The 19615-nt window shown below is 38.6% G+C and overlaps 1 protein-coding gene across 3 annotated transcripts; it reads right to left on the bottom strand.

Annotated features, from left to right (window-relative positions):
• Positions 1-1409: 1409 nt before the first annotated feature.
• Positions 1410-19470, bottom strand: nup37 (nucleoporin 37). Of its 3 annotated transcripts, none has more exons than XM_056455702.1 (10): positions 19388-19470; positions 18330-18534; positions 14378-14502; positions 13024-13096; positions 8691-8785; positions 2657-2747; positions 2264-2445; positions 1866-1916; positions 1699-1792; positions 1410-1595 (listed from the first exon to the last, which is right to left on the bottom strand). In XM_056455702.1, exons 2-10 carry the CDS (start codon positions 18483-18485, stop codon positions 1482-1484), a joined length of 981 nt encoding a protein of 326 aa, XP_056311677.1. In that variant the 5' UTR covers positions 18486-18534; positions 19388-19470; the 3' UTR covers positions 1410-1481. The 3 variants fall into 3 exon arrangements, with proteins under 3 accessions (XP_056311677.1, XP_056311676.1, XP_056311678.1); XM_056455701.1 differs by having other exon boundaries at positions 19356-19463; XM_056455703.1 differs by having other exon boundaries at positions 18330-18529; positions 19388-19449.
• Positions 19471-19615: the final 145 nt, after the last annotated feature.

The following is a 19615-nucleotide window of genomic DNA, read 5'->3' on the forward strand; positions in this document are numbered from 1 at the left end:
AGGCTTGACCATAGTCATTTACCACCTTGTTGCACAATTTAAAACACGAGTAATGCCGTGGTCACACTAGAGTTTGAGCATGCGAAATTCTGTCATACGGCACTGCGAAAACGAATGGGATTAAACAAGATGATTCAACATTAAAAAAGTGTGTTTAGTCCATATTTTACATTCCTGTACAAAGAGGTCATGTTTTGATCTTTCATTGGTCGATTTTGCAGTTCGCGTATGAATGGAAGCCTATGGGGCTCAGAGAGCAGTGTGACTGCAGCTTTAAAGTCAACTTGTTTATATACACCTCATTGACTCCACCTGGTTATTAATCTGCAGTCCCACTCCTGACACTACAGGAGAACTTCCTCCATTGGACTGTGACACACGTGTTGTGGGGGAGATAGATGCAATGCTTGTGAATGAATTCATAGACTAGATATTTCTTGTTTATTTTGTGTTTGTTTGATTATTTTATGGGGGTGTGGGTTGTCTAATTCCATTGTTATTATGGATTTTTGCTGGTTTATAGCTTCCTCTGATTTCTTTCCTGTCCTGCTTCATCATCATTTCCCTGTGTTTGATCCTGCCTTGTCTTGCCAGTCTAGCTGTTTATGTTTGAAGATGTTTTTCCCCTCTGGGTAGGTTTTGTTGCCTTTTTATTTTAATTTTTATTATTAATAAACCCATCTTTGTTCCTGCATTTGAGACCTCGCTCCTTCCCTCCTCCAAACCTTGACACTTCCATCTACTGAAGGTTCAAGAATTAAACTGACATGTATGCAAAGAGTATACAGTATGTAAACATTCATGCATGCATTTTAAACAATTATTCAAACAGACTTTTAAGAGTGTGAACATTGTTGACTCAACTATTTTACCTTTAGGCCTCACACCTTAATGCTCAAACATAGAACAACTGACCTGAAAGGAACCTTGTGTCCCTCTTAGAGTCTCCTGTGCTTTTTTTTTAACACAGCTCACATCGTTTTGTGTTCTCTTAGCACTTTACTTTCCCATACTTGTCTTCATCTTCAGGGATCAACTGTTGAAGCACAAATAGCACTGTGTCTGTCTCCCCACCACACATGCGTCATGGTCGAGTAGAGGAAGCTACCCTGTAGTGTTAGGAATGGGACTGCAGATTATTATCCTGATGGAGTCAATGAGACCGTCTATATGAGCACCTGTAAGGAGTTTTTCCCCTTTACTCAAAAGCTCCTGCCGTTTGGTGACCTTTGGCTCAACTTTAAGCCAGCTTGGCAGAACACCACACCAAAACACTGATACAATGCTTCGCAGAAAAAGGGAAAAAGCTGAGGAGAAAGAAAGAGAGTCTCGTTTCCCACAATTGTTAGACTGAGTTCTTACCCAAGTGACCTATAAAAATAAGACAGAGTGGAGTAAGTACAGTGACAGCGCATGAAAAATATGACTTTATTTATTGAAAAAGGAAAACAGAAAGACTCTCCAGTTGACTTCGAACCAATTTACATCTCCGTCATCCAGAAGAGCAATTTTCGATCCCCACCAATAACACATAGAGGTAGGGTCCTGTGCCAGCTCAGTCCAGCCCCCACAGATGCTGAACCAACCATGACAGGCTGCAATGACAATTGTACACCTTGAGAAATTAGGCAGATGTAATGTACTATTTAAAACAGTCAAGAATGTTAAATATATATATATATATATGAATATATAAACCTGTGGATGGCCCAGATGATGCACCAATAACTGACTGTTGATTTTTCCCGGGTAGCCTGTGGTAGCAAAAAGATTCTCATTTGCTCTTGACCACCTGTAGAAAAGACCATCATCATTAGTCACATTTGAACAATTTCACAAACAAACTGATCTTCAGAGAAACTTACCTGAAATGTCTCGCCTTGTCAACATGTGCGGGTCTTTTCTCGAGTGGATAACTACAGGCGAAACACATCATTTAGAGACACTTTAATTTACTCCCGTATTAAGACATGGATTTAGCTAGCAAAACTGCTCATTTTAATGTCGTAGTGGTGATTTATTGTGGAGGAGTTCAAGTAAGATTTTAAAAGGTTTAAGTGTTTATACAATCTCTATCCAAGCTTATGTTCTTTGAATATTATGGACAAATTCTTGATTCTTAGAAAGATAATATAAATTAACTGGAATGGGGGATATGGTACAATGTGCCTGGGTCATGTTGACTGCACAAACAGTTCTAACTCACTGCAGAAACACGTGCCACCAACAGCAACACTAACCACAAAGAGAAAGTTGTGTTTACCTGGACCGTGTAATGTCCCAGATAACCCAATCATTGGCCACCACAGCTCCAACCTTTATAGTGTTTGTGAGACACCAGTCAGCTGACATGAGTGGCACCTGCCCGCTGTCCAGTGACAGAATGGCGTGTTGTGTGACAAGGTCATAAAATCGTATTGTGCCCTTCTTCTCTGCCACCATCAACTGTATTAAACAAAGCCAAACATTAGATTAACAACGGTGTGCTTACATATGAAACCACATTGAAAATCTGGGACTCAAACCAAATTTCCAGGTTACCAATGCAATCTCTTTTTTGACAATGATCATATGAACCCCTATGTGCAGTAAAAGTTCCTGTATGAAAATCAAATTACATCCAGCACATTAGTTCTTTAAGACTTTTGTTACTGACCTTACAGTTGTCTTCAGGGTGCCAACAGACACTTACACCAGGGGAACGGAGTCTGAATGAGGTGGTTTCATTACCATCAAGGTCCCAAACTCTATAAAAGCAAACCAACAAATATAATCCTAAAGTAAATACAAACTACATATGAGTAAAGCCGAAATACAAGTTAACATATTAACTTAACACCACATGTTTAACTGAGGATATTGTTAGTGTTGTGTTGTCTAGTGTTAAGTAATTATCAATTTAATTCAAGTTATAAATGCACAAAGTTGAAGGTTGCGGTGAAAGGAAAAGGGCCAGGAACAGGACAAAAAAAGACCATGAATGGGATATTACATCACCCTTGTCCCCATGTGTGCTCACCCTTCAAAACACACCAACTAAAAAAGAACTGTCAGAAATAGGACACTAATCAAATGCAGCATAATCCTAATAAGAGCTCAATTAGTCACATTGAGGAAGGAAACCAAATGCTAAAAATAAATTCCTGCCAAATGAAAACCCAAATACCACTAACTTAAAAACACCAGGTAGACTCAAGACTAAAGAGTGCAACTTCATGGATAGACAGTGGTGATGAAACATCATTCAGAATGATTTGCATTAAAGGTATAAACTTCATTAGTATGTGTGTGTTCCCTGGAAATGGATTGGGATATTGCTAGCATCATGCTCTACCAGCTGAACTAAAGGACCCTTTGCCTTTAGCTGACCTGGAGTTCTACAAAGAAGTACGGCTGCCAATACCTCCCAGCCTTTTCTTCCCAGGAGCAAAAGACTTTCACTCCAAATCTGGCTTTTCGGAAGTTTGTGAAGGCACGCGAGGGCAAGTACAGATACAGCAAGAGGCCTGCAAGCAGATGCAATAAATCATTTGGATGTAGAAGATTGGAGATCAGATTCTGTATGGTTACACTGGAGATCAGATCTTGGGTTTACCACATCACAGAGGCCCGAATGAAGAGAACCACAAGTTCTCCCAAATGAGTTGAAACCATGAAGGTTTTCTGGGAAAGCGTGGGTAAAGAGAAGGAGAAGGGGAAAAAAGAAGCCCTTCATTAATAGGAAAGACGCACAACCGCTTAGTTGATGAGGTCATTGAAAAGTCTTCATCAAATAAAGGCCAGAAGTACTCCAAAGAGTCTCTGAATGTCAACCGTGCAGTTGGGCAGATTAATATCCGGAGATGGGTGGTATTTGGAGGACATGCCCCATAGTCAAAAATTCCTAGACAAGAGTCTTTGTGAGCACCTAAGCTCTGTCCAACACATTTGCCAGGAACTCCTGAACTGTCTCCCCTCATCTGGGGCATCTCTGCTCTGATCAAGCTCCTTTGCTGAGCATGAGTGAGGTTTCAGACCACACCACACAAACATGGTTAAAACCCCTTTACTCAGAACCCCTCGCCAAGCAAGAGTTCAATTGCACGCAAAACCAAAACCGCCAGCCCTGACAACCACCAGGGAATTCAAGAGGGCGAAAAGTCAGCTCTCTACAACCCTTACAAAGCCAAATGAGGATTAAGACACTAGGCACACAACAGTGTGAATCATCGCAGACAATGTGCTAAAGCTATTGCATAAAACTCTTCAATGACTGACACAGCAACACGGGATAACACGCAGCAGCCATGTACAATACAAGTTGAAAGAGCGGGAAGTGTTTGAAGTCACATAAGATCTAAGAGAGAAAACAAGGGGAGGGTCTGTCTGGCCTGTCTGTGTTTTCCTACACTGCACAAACGGGAAGCTGAGCTGAGCATTCAATGTGATTTTCAGATTGCCAGGGGTGAGAAATGCTGAAATTGAGTATAACTGTTGAAAAAAAACATTTATGATGGCAAACGGGTCAAGGGCTAATTCCTTGTCAGACATGGCGTGAATAATAGTTTTGACCTGACCTGTTTGAAACAACAGTGTAAGAGGTTTTATTTACATTCAAGTGCTTTCAGCAGCCAAAATAAGACTTTTTATGTGGTCTAGTATAATTTATCAATCATGAAGAGAATAAAAAGATTTATACTTCACACAGAAACAGATGTGAGGCTTGTGAAACAAACCCAAAACCGTCATCGTCACCAGACTCAATTTATTGGACATAATTGCTCAGTTCTAAAACCTAGCAAAGCTCGTTCATAGCGGCCCAATATGAGTGCATGTTACTACAATTAGGGTAACTAATCTATGGTACTATTAAAGGCACAATTTAAAGGTGAAGAAGATACAAATGTGCCCCAATGAATGCACTGCTCAGTGACAATCTCTGAAGCAGTTGTTTTCATTCCAGCCCCTCAGCAACCTTCCGAAAAGGTTTCAAGATGACTTAAGACAAAACAAGAAATAACCTGAAAAACATAAAAATACAGGATTCACACACTTAACATCACTCTTTCTTCTCACTTTTTGATAAAAGTAGTACACTAGTTTGCCTATAAAATTTTATAAAAATATAAGGCAGCATCTAATGTAATATTCTAAGTATAAGTTTTTGACAACTCAAAATCATTGAAATACCATAATATATTTGCAGATATTTAAGAAACATTCTAAGTGAACATATGTGTTTATCTGAAAAACAATGCTGAAGTCAGTAATTTCTCCTTCTATTCCATGTCTGAATATGTCTTTATTTTGGTCTCGAGAACCTGTCCACTGCCAGTTTTCCCAATTATATTTCAGCACTCTGGGTTGCCTTGGTGGAAAACACACAGTATTTCATTTCAGTCTTGAAGGCTGCCTCAATGTATGTGCCTGTGGCCAAAAACGCGACCTCTGAAAGATGCAGATTCAGAATTATAAAAATCTACGTGGTGTGGTTTTAATTAGCAAAAAATTTACCATATTGATAGCATTTAACACTGAATAAAGCACATAATCAGTACCTGATGTGATTATTGTTATACAAATTTATGCTGTTGTTCAGCTGCAAGAAATAGAAACAGTCTCTAGAAATTTCAGTTGATGGCTCAGGCTTTTGTGACGTGTAGTTTTGGTGTAGGCTCAATGGTCAGGCATGCTTGCTCCCATTTGTGTCGTCAATCTGGCAACCTGCATTTGGGTGGAGTCTTCAGAGGAGGTGCCGTGTGATAAATTCTTTTGAATAAGGGGTGTAGTACATAGTTCAACAACTGGGTGTCAATCTAACATACTGCACCTTTAAAGGTGGCGTATTAAGAAAAGCTGGGTATACCTAGGCATAGTTGAAAAATAGGAGTATATGAAAAAAGGGCATATCGTGAGCCTCAGACACCATTGTTTCCCTGTTCTCATGCAAAATCCACAAATGGAAACAAAAGGCCAATCAGAACACAAATTGGACCGGACTGGTGCGTGGCTCATATGGCACAGCTACAGCATTTGCATGTACTTCAGGTCAGGTTTTACGTCATCCAACCTGATAAGCAGCTGAACTGTTGCTGAACTGTCCTCAGTCTTAGTTTGTCAATCCACAACATTTCCTAGTGGGACAACAATGATAATTTTCCTCCCTGAGTTATATTTAAGTTTATATTTAACTATGTCAGACTTTTTTTTTTAAATGGCAGATGCAGATTTACTATGCATTACTGAGCAACGACTGCAAGAGACATGTTCAAACTCACATCAGAACAAATTATCTTATTGAACCAGTGCAGTATATAGCACCTAAAAAAAGTGTGGTCCTGTTAGTGGACCATCTTCCTGCAGAGTTTTAGTCTTCAATCTGCTCCAAAACATCTGTTTGTAAAGTGACCCTCTACGAGCAGTACTTGAAAACAGTTCACATTAAGAATCAATGTGCGGTCAAATCTCCTTTAACCATCACATGAGGAGTGCTAAGTGAAGTTGATACTGATTATAAATAAGCAACTATAATTTCCTATTTTAGATCACACTCTTTTTCTAAGCAAAAGAACTGCCCTTGTGTTACCTGTCCTCGTCTAGAACTGCAGGTATGCCTTTTTCTCCAACAGTAAACTCTGTCAACTCAGCATTTCCTTGTGTGACCTGCACTCCCAACAGTAATCTGTAGGTGGCACTGAGGCCTATAACAACACTGTAGCAAAAACCTGCTCTGATCTTCAAAGGAAGCAGGTTGAACTCTTTACTCACAGAGTACACACAGAATTACGTAACTTTAAAGGAGATCTGAAATGGTTTGAAAATGAGGTGATTCTCAAACGAGGTGGTTAATTAAACCCTCAAAGGCAATATCTTAAAAGCCTAGCAAGATAAAGCTAAACTACTTCTGGAGGAAAAACAACCTCCTGAAAAGAACAGCATGAATTTCCAAGTATTCTGATGAGCTTGTTGACTAATATAGGCTAACTTAGCCTCAAGCAACATAGCCATTCCATGACTGGGATCAACGTCCCTAGCATATGCTTCTGAATAAAAAAAAGTTTGGTTTGTTGTATAGGAAAGGGATGTCACCGATGCAAAAACGTTCCAGCTGAGAGCCACATTTGCATCAAAGACAGTTTGTGTGGCCTGACTGGAAAAGGTTTGCTCTCTTTCTCTAACATTAACCTGATCTTTCTCTTGTTCCACCTCGCAGTTCCTCCTGCGTCCCATATTTTCTCAACGTGACAGAATTTAAATCTTTCTGCAGATGGAGCGCTCTACTGTTTTCTCTGGCTCCACAGGAGAGGGAGACTGAGGCTTATGGCGGATGTTTCCTGCTTCGATCCCTTCAGTGGCCCCTCTCTTCTCCCACCAAACACACTATCTCTGACGCAAAACCCACTGTCCATACAGTATATCAACTATCTGCATCTAAATTCTGATAGGCACGTGTAAAGTATGGTTTTGGAGGGCACTCTGAACAACATCTGGCTGTTTTCCTTATGAGCAAGACCACAGTGAGACACCAAATCTCAAATCATGCTATCAAATCTCTCATTTGAGCTGGCAGCCCAGGATTAGTAATATATGGTAAATGCAGTGGTTTGCACCTTACTGTGCTGTCGGGTGGGCCATGATTTATTCATAAGAGATGGTCATTATTTAATCAAAATAATAAGCTGTTTCTAACTGGGCCAGTCTTAGGGATGTTAGGGATTACAAAAGGGGTTTCAGCACATCCAGGATGTAGCAGAGAAATGGATAAGAAGCAGAATTTATTATTGCAGAAGCTGCAAACTGAAACTTCTCAACCCAAGACTTTGATAAAGATCAGCAATTTCTCCTTTCATCAAAGCCTGAAAATCCACCAACATTAATAAAACAGCTCCAAGAAGAGCGATGGGCACACTTCTCAATGGCACACCACAGAGATGATGAGCATGTGCAAACATTATCACAGCCCAGTGGGTCAGTGTTGACCAAAGGTCTGTGTGCAAAAAGAAATAGACTCGAACAAGAAGATTTCAGTGCACTTGGAATACGATGGTTAATATCAAGCAAAGCAATAGCGCATAAATGGCAAATCACCTGATTATGTTGAGAAAACATGGTTACACCTTCCAAGTTTAAGACATATACCATAAAACTGTCATGGCAAGTTCTGCATAAAGGATCCAGTTGCTGAGTTTTGGAGGTCTGTAAGGAAAACTACCGTCTTGGTCCATATCCACCTTGAAGCCATTAAGGTTTGAAAGCTGGGAAGACTAAGACTGGGCCATTGAGTTGTGGCAGGCCACAGTGCTTCAACATCCAGGTGTGTAAGTTACATGGTTCCGACGCAAAAGGGAAGACCCGGTACTCCAGAAGTGCTTTCTTACATTACCTCTGAATGGCAGGAAACCGCACTTACCTCAGCGGCTGATTGGTGGGGCCACATTTGAGGAGCTCGTTAACTGTGGCAGTGAAGAGGAAAAGCCAGGGCTGCTGATTGGATTTCCACGTTTAACCAATTACTTAGAAAAACTCTGCATGCAAGTGGTGGTTGATGCTTACGCAGAGCAATGGCGAATCATGTTGTGTTTAGTGTCAGGTTTCAGAGTGGAAATTTGGTCAAGACTTTCTGCATCATTAACATAGAACAGAACACACTCACACACACACATATATTTATATATATTTTTGCTTTCTCACACTCATTCAGTCGGACTAACCTGCAAGTGTGGTCATCGCTGACAGAGGCTATTTGCTTTCCTTCTGCAGGTTCAAACACTAAATGATTGATGTAGCTGGTGTGGCCTTCCATCACCTATGCAGCACAAGAAATTATAGAAAATTCAAATGCAATGTTCAAATAGTGAAAAACTCCACCGTGGAAAAAGAGAAACATTTCTGCATGGATGATATTCACCTTATTCCACGTGTACGAGTGGGCGCAGCCATTTGAATCTTTTTCGCTCGAGACTTCCGCTCTCATTCACTTCCATTCATTGTTAGACGTTAAAAACAGCTTGTTCTGCTGCTTGATGTTGCAAACTGTTATATTCTTATTATATGATTTTGTTTTGTCTGTATAATCATGCAAACACTTGTTTGTAAAGTAAGTAGTTTGACCGTTTTCTGCGGTTTATTATTCCTACTCATTTCTTCCATAGGCAGCTGAATCGGCAGTTCTAAAACAATTGCGAAAATGAGCGCACTTCCGCACTAAAGAATAAGGTCAATTGTAAGGCCAAAAACATTCTGATTACAAAGAATATTTTTTCCACAGTACAAAACTGTATCATTTACATGCTGTTGTGTTAACACTAAATTTTAGATAAGTGTCAGGGGGACATGTAATTGAGCAACATTTCAATAGAAAGAATTTTAATATCTCAAATTGCTTGGTCAACAAGTTGTTTCATGACCAAACACACTAGGGCGGTGCGGTAAATGAAATCGTCTCAAAATCGCGTTTTGAACATGCACGCTTTCTAAATCGCCTTACAGCAGGATGTTTTGCGCACTTCAGTCGCAACTGATATTTCTACTGCAGTATGTTATTTGAACCAATCATAATGAAGCACGCCTAAACAGAGCATGAGATCAGGAGACTGAGCTTAATGACAAAGAGAGATGTCCAGATCTGATCACGCGGTTTCAGACTCAATCAGAATTGGATGTTACCTCCCGATCAGGACTTGAATATATACGTATATTCTCATTATTTTTTAAACACATCTATAGTTATGTGGTGGCACAGAGTTAGACCTCTTTCTTGACTTTACACAGAAACAGCAACACGTGCGGCATGACATTACTTTGTTGCAGAGACGCTATTGGTTAAATGCCATCAAAGTAGAACAGGGAAGCAGCTTGAAGCGAAAAGAGAGAGTATGTCTGCGGTCTGGAGGTATTATAAAGTTGATGACAACAACATTGCCAACATTGTGAGATATGTAAACTTGGCATTGCAAGAGGTGGAAAGGAAAAGGCTACATTTAACACAACAAACCTGATAAGACACCTCAAAAACAAACGTAAAACCTCGATTTGAAATGCCATCTGAATTGAATGCACTGTTTCACAAAGAAAGCTCTGCCAGCCCTTTATAAGAAGATTTGTGACAAACTACACGTCCTGTTATAAGATGTACTTCATGTTTCGTTCACCACAGACATGGAGTTTGTCCGTAGCTCCCATGTCTCTATTATTCCTTCATGATTTAGAGAATGATCGGGTTTCGGTATCGGTAGATACTCAAAATCAAATGACTTGGACTCGAGGTCAAAAAAACCCTGACATCTCTAATGACAAATAGCCTGCATAAACAGGGATGAAAAGGTTAGCACAGGAGGACTTTGTACCCCAAAAAAGTCAACATCTGTGGTATAGGATTAGTTTGGATACAGGATTGCTGATTTAATCGCAGAATCAGGTAATTTGTAAAACCTGTCAGTCACATATCACGTCTAAAAGTGTGTGGAAAGCGCGAGGCGAGTCGGTTCCTTCAGCATTTTCAGAGTGCTTTGCTTTTACACTTCTTTGTCATTTGTCGTGGCTTGGTGATTTTCTCAGCCATTTTCTCAGGATGACAAACTATCAAAACATTGCTGCAACTCTGATACAGGTTTTAGTCGGTCTGACTCGCACACACTCAGTCTCTCTCTGCTTTGGTTTGACTTTTTTTCCAGTTTGGCGCCTCATAAATTTGAATATTTGCAATATGAATTTAGCCTCCATTGTAAATAACGAACTGTGTGCAAAGACACGATATGTGACCGGCCAATTTCACAGCAGCATTAAAAAGCGGTCTATGATCTATGCATGGCAAAAAAAAATATGTGGACACGTAGAAAAGTATACACAATTACTTCTAATATGTGGTCAAGCACAACATTACTTGAGTTTGATTACGCACACACACATAGTATTGTTAGCCTTTTTATTTGTTTTGCCATAGGGCTGTTCTAGAGACAATCTGCTACACCTTTACCAGGTGTTATTTTTTTGCCTTATGTCTGTTTTAGAGATGTGTAACAGGTCTTTGATTTAATTATTTTCCTTTTGAAATATGTTTCAGATTCACACTATAAAATGTCTGTGTGTCAAAATTGTGATTAAAATCGAAATTGCAATATTATTCAAAAAAATCATGATAGGTTTCTTTTGCCCATATCGCACAGCTCTAAAACACACACATTGGTAGAGAAGAGAGAAATTCCCAGGTCAACCACTGTCAAGAAGCCCTCAAGAAGCTTATAATCATTAATTCAAAAAAGTGGTCAGGGCTACAGTTGTGCAGTGTTACTACACCTTGAAGGCTACACCTTCATATTATGTCAACATTCCTGAACATCAAGTGATGTGGATGTGGGAGTGACTGAATAGTTAAGTCTATCTTTCATTTTAAAATATTCTGATTAACTATACACAGTCCATGCGGACAGTATTTATAGCGCTTCACAGCCTTATTCCAAAATGGATTTATTATATTAAAGTAACTCATTTATTATATCAAAATTCTACACACAATACCCCATGATGACAATGTGAAAAGATTTGTGAAAAGAGAAAAAAACACATGTACATAAGTATTAACAGCCTTTGCCATGAAGCTCTAAATTGAGCTCGGGTACTTCAGCTGATTGGGCATGGTTTGAAAAGGCATACACTTGTCTATATAAGGTCCCAGGGTTGACAGTGCATGTCAAAGCACAAACCAAGCATGAAGACAAAGAAATTGTCTGTAGACCTCCAAGACAGGATTGTCTCGAGGCACAAGGCTGGTGAAGGTTACAGAAAAATCTCTGCTGCTCTAAAAGTTCCAATAAGCACAGTGGTCTCCATCATCTGTAAGTGGAAGATGTTTGGAACCACCAGGACTCTTCCATGAGCTGGCCGGCCATCTAAGCTTAGTGACCGGTGAAGAAAGGCCTTAGTCAGGAAGGTGATCAATAACCCAATGGCCATCTGTCTGAGCTCCAGCATTCTTCTGTGGAGAACCTTACAGAAGGACAACCATCTGTGCAGCAACCCACCAATCAGGCTTGTATGGTAGAATGGCCAGACGGAAACCACTCCCTGACTGGAATTTGCCAAAAGGCATCTGAAGGACTCTCAGACCATAAGAGACAACATTCTCTGGTCTGATGAGACTAAAATTGAACTCTTTGGAGTGAATGCCAGGTGTTTCATTTGGAGAAAACCTGGCACCCTTATCACCAGGCTAAAACCATCCCTACAGTGAAGCATGGTGGTGGCAGCAACATGCTGTGTGGATGAATTTCAGCAGCAGGAACTGGAAGACTAATCAGGATAGAGGGAAAGATGAATGCAGCAATGTACAGAGACATCCTGAATGAAAACCTGCTACAGAGTGCTCTTGACCTCAGACTGGGGCAACGGTTCACCTTCCAGCAAGACGATGACCCAAAGCACACCGACAAATATCATTGGAGTGGCTTCACAACAACTCAGTGAATGTCTTTGAGTGGCCCAGCCAGAGCCCAGACCTAAATCCTATTGAACATCTCTGGAGAGATCTGAAAATGGCTGTACACCGTCACTTCCCATCCAACCTGATAGAGCTTGAGAGGTACTGTAATAAGGAATGGGCAAAAATTCCCAAAGACAGGTGTGCCAAGCTTGTGTCATCATTTTCAAAAAGACTTGAGGCTGTAATTGCTGCCAAAGGTGCATCAATAAGTATTGAGCAAAGGCTGTGAATACTTATGTACATGTGATTTTTCAGGTTTTTTATTTTTAATAAATTTGCAACAATTTCAAAAAATCTTTTTTCACATTGTCATTATGGGGTATTGTATGTAGAATTTTGAGGAAATAAATGAATTTAATCCATTTTGGAATAAGGCTGTAACATAAAAAAATGTGGAAAAAGTGAAGTGCTATGAATACTTTCTGGATGCACTGTATATTTTTCAAGTAGATCAAAATTTTAACAACCATTAAAATCCTTTTGAAATTCACATGTTGCTTCATTTTATTTAAAGCTCACAAAGTATATAAATGTTGTATAACAAAAACCAGACAAAAAAGAGCTACCTTCACATCACAACTGTTTTGGAGATCAGATGTCCACAGCCTGATTTTTCTGTCAGCTGCTGCAGTGGAAAACCTGAAAAAGGAGCATATAATCTGGTTGAAATAAAACACTGCATTTAGTCACGATCACGCATGCGGGTGTGTAATAAACCACAGATGATAAAAACATTGGAGAGTATTACAAATGTTAAAAGACAAACAACTAAAGTCAGAATTTCAACACGACATTTTCACATTTGTCTGTTCGAATCCAACCAAACCTAATAAAACAGCTCTGCCACTAATCAGCAGTAGCAATTATTCACAAAATTACCCTAACTCACCTCTGACAAGAAAAACACTTTTAGTTAGAAAAACCACACGCACATTTTATGTTACGATACCACACACAGACACAAAATCTTCTTCCATCCTATAAAAAAAGTTCTTGCCACGTAAGGTCCAAATACCATCATATAGCTCTGTCAACATGTTCATCAGCGAGTTGTCTTTGGCTACAATGTTGTGCAGATGGAGTAACATCACTGCAGCACCCATCATTAGCATGCTAGCAAGCAACCTTTCAATAACCTCTGATTCAATGTCACATAACCAGGAAATCTTAATAAGGTCTCTAATACTCCATTCCCAAGAGGTGCACCTACAGCGAAGAAGAAAATAAACCAAATAAGGGGCAGCACACGCTATGTCATGCCATGTCCACAGCATGACCAGGAAATAACTCTGCCCTTCCCATGCTGCTAAACCTACAGGAAACTTTCCCACTGGGAGTAGAACTTTCGCAAGTTCACAGCTTAACAAAGGACATGTCAGACTGACATCGTCTTATTAGACTCTTGATACACACCAGATCAAACCAAAGCTGTGACAGACACTTTCCACTGCTTGACATGAACATACAAATCTTGGTAATGAATCGATCCCTGGAAAACGAGTCTCTCAGTGATAGTGTTCTGAGAAAGCACATTTATTTGAACATAACGGAGTATGTTTGTGCGTGTGTGGTAAAATATCTCAACTCTCAAATATCGCAATTGACTCAGACATCAATTAGGAGGGGAAATTCAATATTGCGAAGCAGAGAAGGCATATTTATCTAACATTTAAAAGAATATCAGGATTGGTGCGGAAAAAATAAATCAATTATCATATGCTCTGTCTGAGCCCCTAATGAAGAGAAGTGACCCAGTTGTAGATGAAGAACTGTATGGTGTCTGGCATCAAGACCTGTGCGGCTTGCATAGATCATAATAATTCCACATCTTCTATTACACACACAAAAGTCACATTACAATCCATCAGTGTGATTTGGTTTAACCCCAGTATAAAAAGCAACACAAGCTCAAAACTGTACCTGATGACTGGAGGGAGCTTGTCCAGACGGGTTTCAGGGCTCCATGCGATGGCATCCACGCGCACTCCATGCATGAACACTTGTAACGAGTTGAACTCTACACCCTCCACCTCTGTGTCTTCCTCCTGCACAAACACAAAACACTAGTCTGTCATTCAAATAGTGATGTGCAAACAGGACAAGATCTGTTAGCTAGGTACCAGTACAGTTTGAAAAAATCTATATATATGCATCCATATTTGCATCATGATATCAAGTACGGATAATTCTTGTTGAACAAGCACCACAGTTTGGAACATGTTCAACCACATTAAAGCTTATTATTTTCATGTTTTAAAGGCCTGTTTCTGTGTAAACATTTTTCCAAGCCAGCAATCAGGCAAAAGGAACTATAACCATTAATACAGTGAAGATTATGTAGAGTTTTTTCAGTTTTGCTTTTGTTATATTAATTACATTTTTGTAACTGAATATCTCCTTCCCCAGAAAAAAATCATTTGTATTTTGTTTTATTAAATTTATATACACTCACTGGCCACTTTATTAGGTACATGTTACTAGTGCTGGGTTGAATGCAATTTTGCCTTCACTGCCTCAATCCTTAGTTGCATAGATTCAACAAGGTACTAAAAATATTCCTCTAATATTTTGGTCCATATTGACATATCATCAGCATGTCGCTAGCAGTTGCTACAGATTTGTCAGCTGACATCCATGATGCGAATCTCTCGTTCCACCACATCCCAAAGGTGCTCTATTGGATTGAGCTCTGGTGACTGTGGAGGCTCAAAGTGTGCCAAGAAAACATCCCCACACCATTACACCACCAGCCTGAGCAGTTGATACAAGGCAGGAAGGATCCAAGCTTACATTTTGTTGACGCCAAATTCTGACCCCACCAATGTCGCAGCAGAAATTGACACTCATCAGACCAGGCAATATTTTTCTAATCTTCTATTGTCCAATTTTGGTGAGCCTGTGTGAATTGTAGCCTCAGTTTCCTGTTCTTAGCTGACAGGAGTGGCACTCGGTGTGGTCTTCTGCTGCTGTAGCCCATCTGCCTCAGGGTTGTACGTGTTGTGCATTCAGAGATGCTCTTTTGCATACCTCAATTGTAACAAGTTGTTATTTGAGTTACTGTTGCCTTACTATCAGCTTGAACCAGTCTGGCCATTCTCCTCTGACCTCTGGCATCAACAAGGAATTTGCACCCACAGATCTGCAGCACTTTTTATATTTTCTCTTTTTCGGACCATTCTCTGTAAACCCTAGAGATGGTTGTGCATGAAAATTCCAGTAGATCAGCAGTTCACTCAAACCAGCCCATCTGGCACCAACAACCCCCATTCTTATGCACGATTTGAACTGCAGCAGATCGTCTTGACCATGTCTAGATGCCTAAATGCATTGCTGCCATGTGATTGGCTGATTAGAATTTTGCGTTAACGAGCAGTTGCACAGGTGGACCTGATAAGGCCGGTGAGTGTATGCTTGTAATTTGTTAATGATATTTTATGCAAAAGAACTCTACAACTGAACCCCAATCTTTCTAAAATAATGATTTTTTTTCCATTTAGTGCTACTCAAATAATTTGGCATTTTCACATTATAGAAAAACAAAATAGTTTGACAGTTTAAACAGGTACTACATGAGTCACGGTAGTATTATCATGTTACAGTTCAACATTTCAATGCCATTTATTCACAAATCCTCTTCTGTCAGAGTACAGTGCCCAATGGATGCGCACTTTAGAATCTTCCTCAAAGTAGCAGGTCAACCGCGTACATTTTTCCAAGTCATATAAAAACAAGAGAAGCTTTTCACACAGATTTTGTACTGTACAGTAGGAAAGTGTGCATATACGCATGCAGCAATTGTGGAAATTTACAGAATGCCTGAATTTACTCAGACAACCTGGACTTGGCTTTAATAATGCATTGCTTTTCTGGTTGGACTTCAGTTTTGTCCAATAAAATCTTAATCACATGAAATCAAAATGCAGCAGAATGACTTGTCGTACAATAATTTGTTGTCGGTTACAGCTTGAAATAAATTCAAGACATTGATGCTTGGACACAGAACATCAAATGCTCCTCACTCTCCTACTCGTTCTTATGAGTATTTATCCCCTCCAGAAGGCTGAGGTTTGTTAATGAGGCACAAAATCACTTTCCTTCTCATTTACGTTTCCTCGCTGGTGAAATGACTTTTCCAAACCTACCCGGAACACCAAATCCCTGGCAATAAATCAATAATTCCATTAATGTACTACATTAGACTTTTAATTTTGAGTGTGACAAACAGCAATATAATAGTCTCTTCAGGCTCACTTTAAACGTCCATGTAAACTGCTATTATAAATTGATGTCATTTACATTTAATATGTAACCTACAGTTGATTGTCAAATGTTTTTGTCAGTATGCACAGCTAATTTTAGAACACTACGAGGAACTACAAAGTGTTCTAAAAAGGCTAACATGACCATAGTAACCAATCAATCAAACCATAACTCCTTTGTTCCAAAATGTTTTAAATGTTTCTCAAAATAAAATATATTGTGTTCAGTGGGGGAAAATGTTTTGTTTTTTACTAAGACATTTAAAAATAACATATTTTAGCGCAGTAATCGCAATATCGTGAAACTGTGATATTTTTATCCAAGGTTATCATGCCGTCAATATCATATACCAGCCCATACCTAGTTAGGATGATCAAGTCTTTTCTGTGCATCGTGTTTGCATAAATTACAAACATATATAAACACAACAGAGCAGAGATAAAAGTCAAATAAACACAGCTTTATGGTTTTCTAGAGAGTCTAACAGTATTCAGGTACAGAAATTGAAGACGTAAAACGTAAAATAACATGGTCATCATTGCATAATCATTTTAAAAAGAATTATATTGAATAATATCTTTATATTTAATATTTAATAAATAATTTACTCCTGTGGTGTGATAATTGCAGATTTTCACATTGCAATATCAATGCTCAAATGATGTGAAGCTCTAATGTAAACAGTAAAGTTTTAGGTAAACAACAAGTTTCCTTATTTTATATAATGAGTAACTATAAATTGGCTTTGCCAGAATTGCATGACACTTTACTAACGTTACTTTACTATGGTTTTTTATTTTATAACTTTTAGTCTTCTCATCATTTATGCACAGTAATGTTGTGTAACATCTAATATTAATTATGGGAATTGCATACTTTTGGTGTCATGTGTTACCATGATGGTGTTGATGTTAGTAGTTTAAATATAGAAATGTGTCTACCACATTTTCAACTGATATTATTTTTACCATTTGACCATGAATTTACCATTATTTTTACAGTGCATCCAAATTGCCCAAGTCTTGTTGACATACAATGTCTGATAGAGGTCAATTTGGTTTTATATTCGAATATTCAGACATTCTCCTTAATAATATAATTTCAGAAAAGTATTCTTTGCAAATTCTAAATAGAGAAATCATATTTGCAGCCAATTACTATCAAAGTAGGACATTGTACATACAAGATAGTGCTAATATTGTTTTGAAGTTATACTTACATGCTAATTCAGATCGAATATTCAAAGTAGTGTGGTAAATAATATAAAGACTGCTAAATGAACAAACGTGTGAATATAAAACCACCTTTACCTCTATCAATGTCTGAGGTGTACATTAAATACACCAGACCAAAGAATGTTACATTTGTTCATTTTGCATTCAGATCATGTCAAAAATATTCATGCATGCCAGTTCGCATGCAATTCACCCTAAATAGTGCTCCAGATTATTTATTAGTTATTATCTTTAGTCATCTGTAGTGAACAGTATGCAATTGTCTCCTGGTGATTCACCATCCTGAACAGTTTATCATTCTCGTTTGTTTATTATTAACCTGTAGTAAAGTAGATCTCCAGGAGGTGACTCTGCAAAGACCAGTCTTGTGTACCTACCTTAAAACGACAAGTACCGACGACCACATACTTGTTTCCTCCATATGCCAGGAGTGATGCAGGTGAGCCACAGTCATATGGACTGAACTCCACTACATGGACATAGTCCTCGCAGGGCACAGTGTAAGTTGCAGAGCGGACTGTATCATCTGGCATCTTCCATCAAATTGATCTTTATTATTGAGAAGAAATGGGTTTGCCTATCCTTCCGAAGTAAAGAAAAAGAGAAAATTAGAAAAATATATGACAAAATTAATATGCATTTGATAAGGAGAATGTGCTATTATAGTTTGTCACAGTTATGTATAGTTTTGTTCCCTTCGTTCAACACTGTTTAAATTATTTATTTCAATACGAATTATTATCACTTTAACTGTCTGCTCTGCCAAATGGTTGACCATGTTTTGATTGTTTTAAATAATGACTGTTAAAGTCATTTAAAGAATGACTGTTTTAATAATGGTTTACACACACAGCATTGTTGGTTTACAAAAAAAATAAGCATAATCCTGTTGTACTACTACACTTGATTTGGTTTAATTGTAAAAAAGAAAACATTTTAAATGAGAATCAGAAATATTTTATGACATTCTTCAGAAAATAAAGATGATTTGGTATTCAAAATGTTTTATTTTAATTATGTTTTTAAATAAATTGGTCCTGTATAAACTTTATATATTCACATTTTTCATAGTAAATGTATTAATTCCAGGACTTTTACCATAAACCGAAGTTGATATTTTAGAAATTATGGGATGTGTTCAACTGGCGACATTAGGAGTTAAGAAATGCAATCTAAATTAGTTTTCTTGGGGCAGTTAAAGGGTTACAAGCAAACATACTCATCATGTTACCGTTATAATACGTTACATATAAGTTATAACACTTTAGATTTCTTTACTTACATCCTTTCATTTTACTACAGTATATTTCTTTCTTATTGCAGACAGCTGGCTAACGTGCAATGACTCAAGTCAATGAACACCTCGCGCATGTAAATAAGTATTAAAGATTAATATGACAAACCTGATATAACTTTTACAAGTATATGAACTCACAAGGCAGTCTGGCGGAGTGAGCTCCGGAGCATTGAAAACACACATGAGCTGCTTGTTCTCAGCGCGCTTTCTGGTCACGTGATCACGCGTGTTTACTTCCAGGTTAGTGGCGTCATCGTGACGTTGCGCATACGAAAAAAAGATCAGATTTGGATTTTATTGAAAAAAAGAAAAGCACTTTTTGTTATTAAAATCCAGTGTGGGATTTATGGAGTTGTGTGCATTTTG

This window comes from Danio aesculapii, chromosome 4 (assembly GCF_903798145.1).
Source record: "Danio aesculapii chromosome 4, fDanAes4.1, whole genome shotgun sequence".
In the NCBI taxonomy this organism is placed as follows: domain Eukaryota; kingdom Metazoa; phylum Chordata; class Actinopteri; order Cypriniformes; family Danionidae; genus Danio; species Danio aesculapii.

What these genes read in the sequence shown, in the direction of transcription:
- nup37 (XM_056455702.1), bottom strand. Translation starts at nt 18,485, where the DNA reads ATGCCAGATGATACAGTCCGCTCTGCAACTTACACTGTGCCCTGCGAG. An exon ending in TCGGTACTTGTCGTTTTAAG is followed by an intron (nt 14,503 to 18,329) that starts GTAGGTACACAA and finishes GTGTTTGTGCAG; the next exon opens with GAGGAAGACACAGAGGTGGA. An exon ending in AGCGATGACCACACTTGCAG is followed by an intron (nt 2,748 to 8,690) that starts GTTAGTCCGACT and finishes TTGCTTTTATAG; the next exon opens with AGTTTGGGACCTTGATGGTA.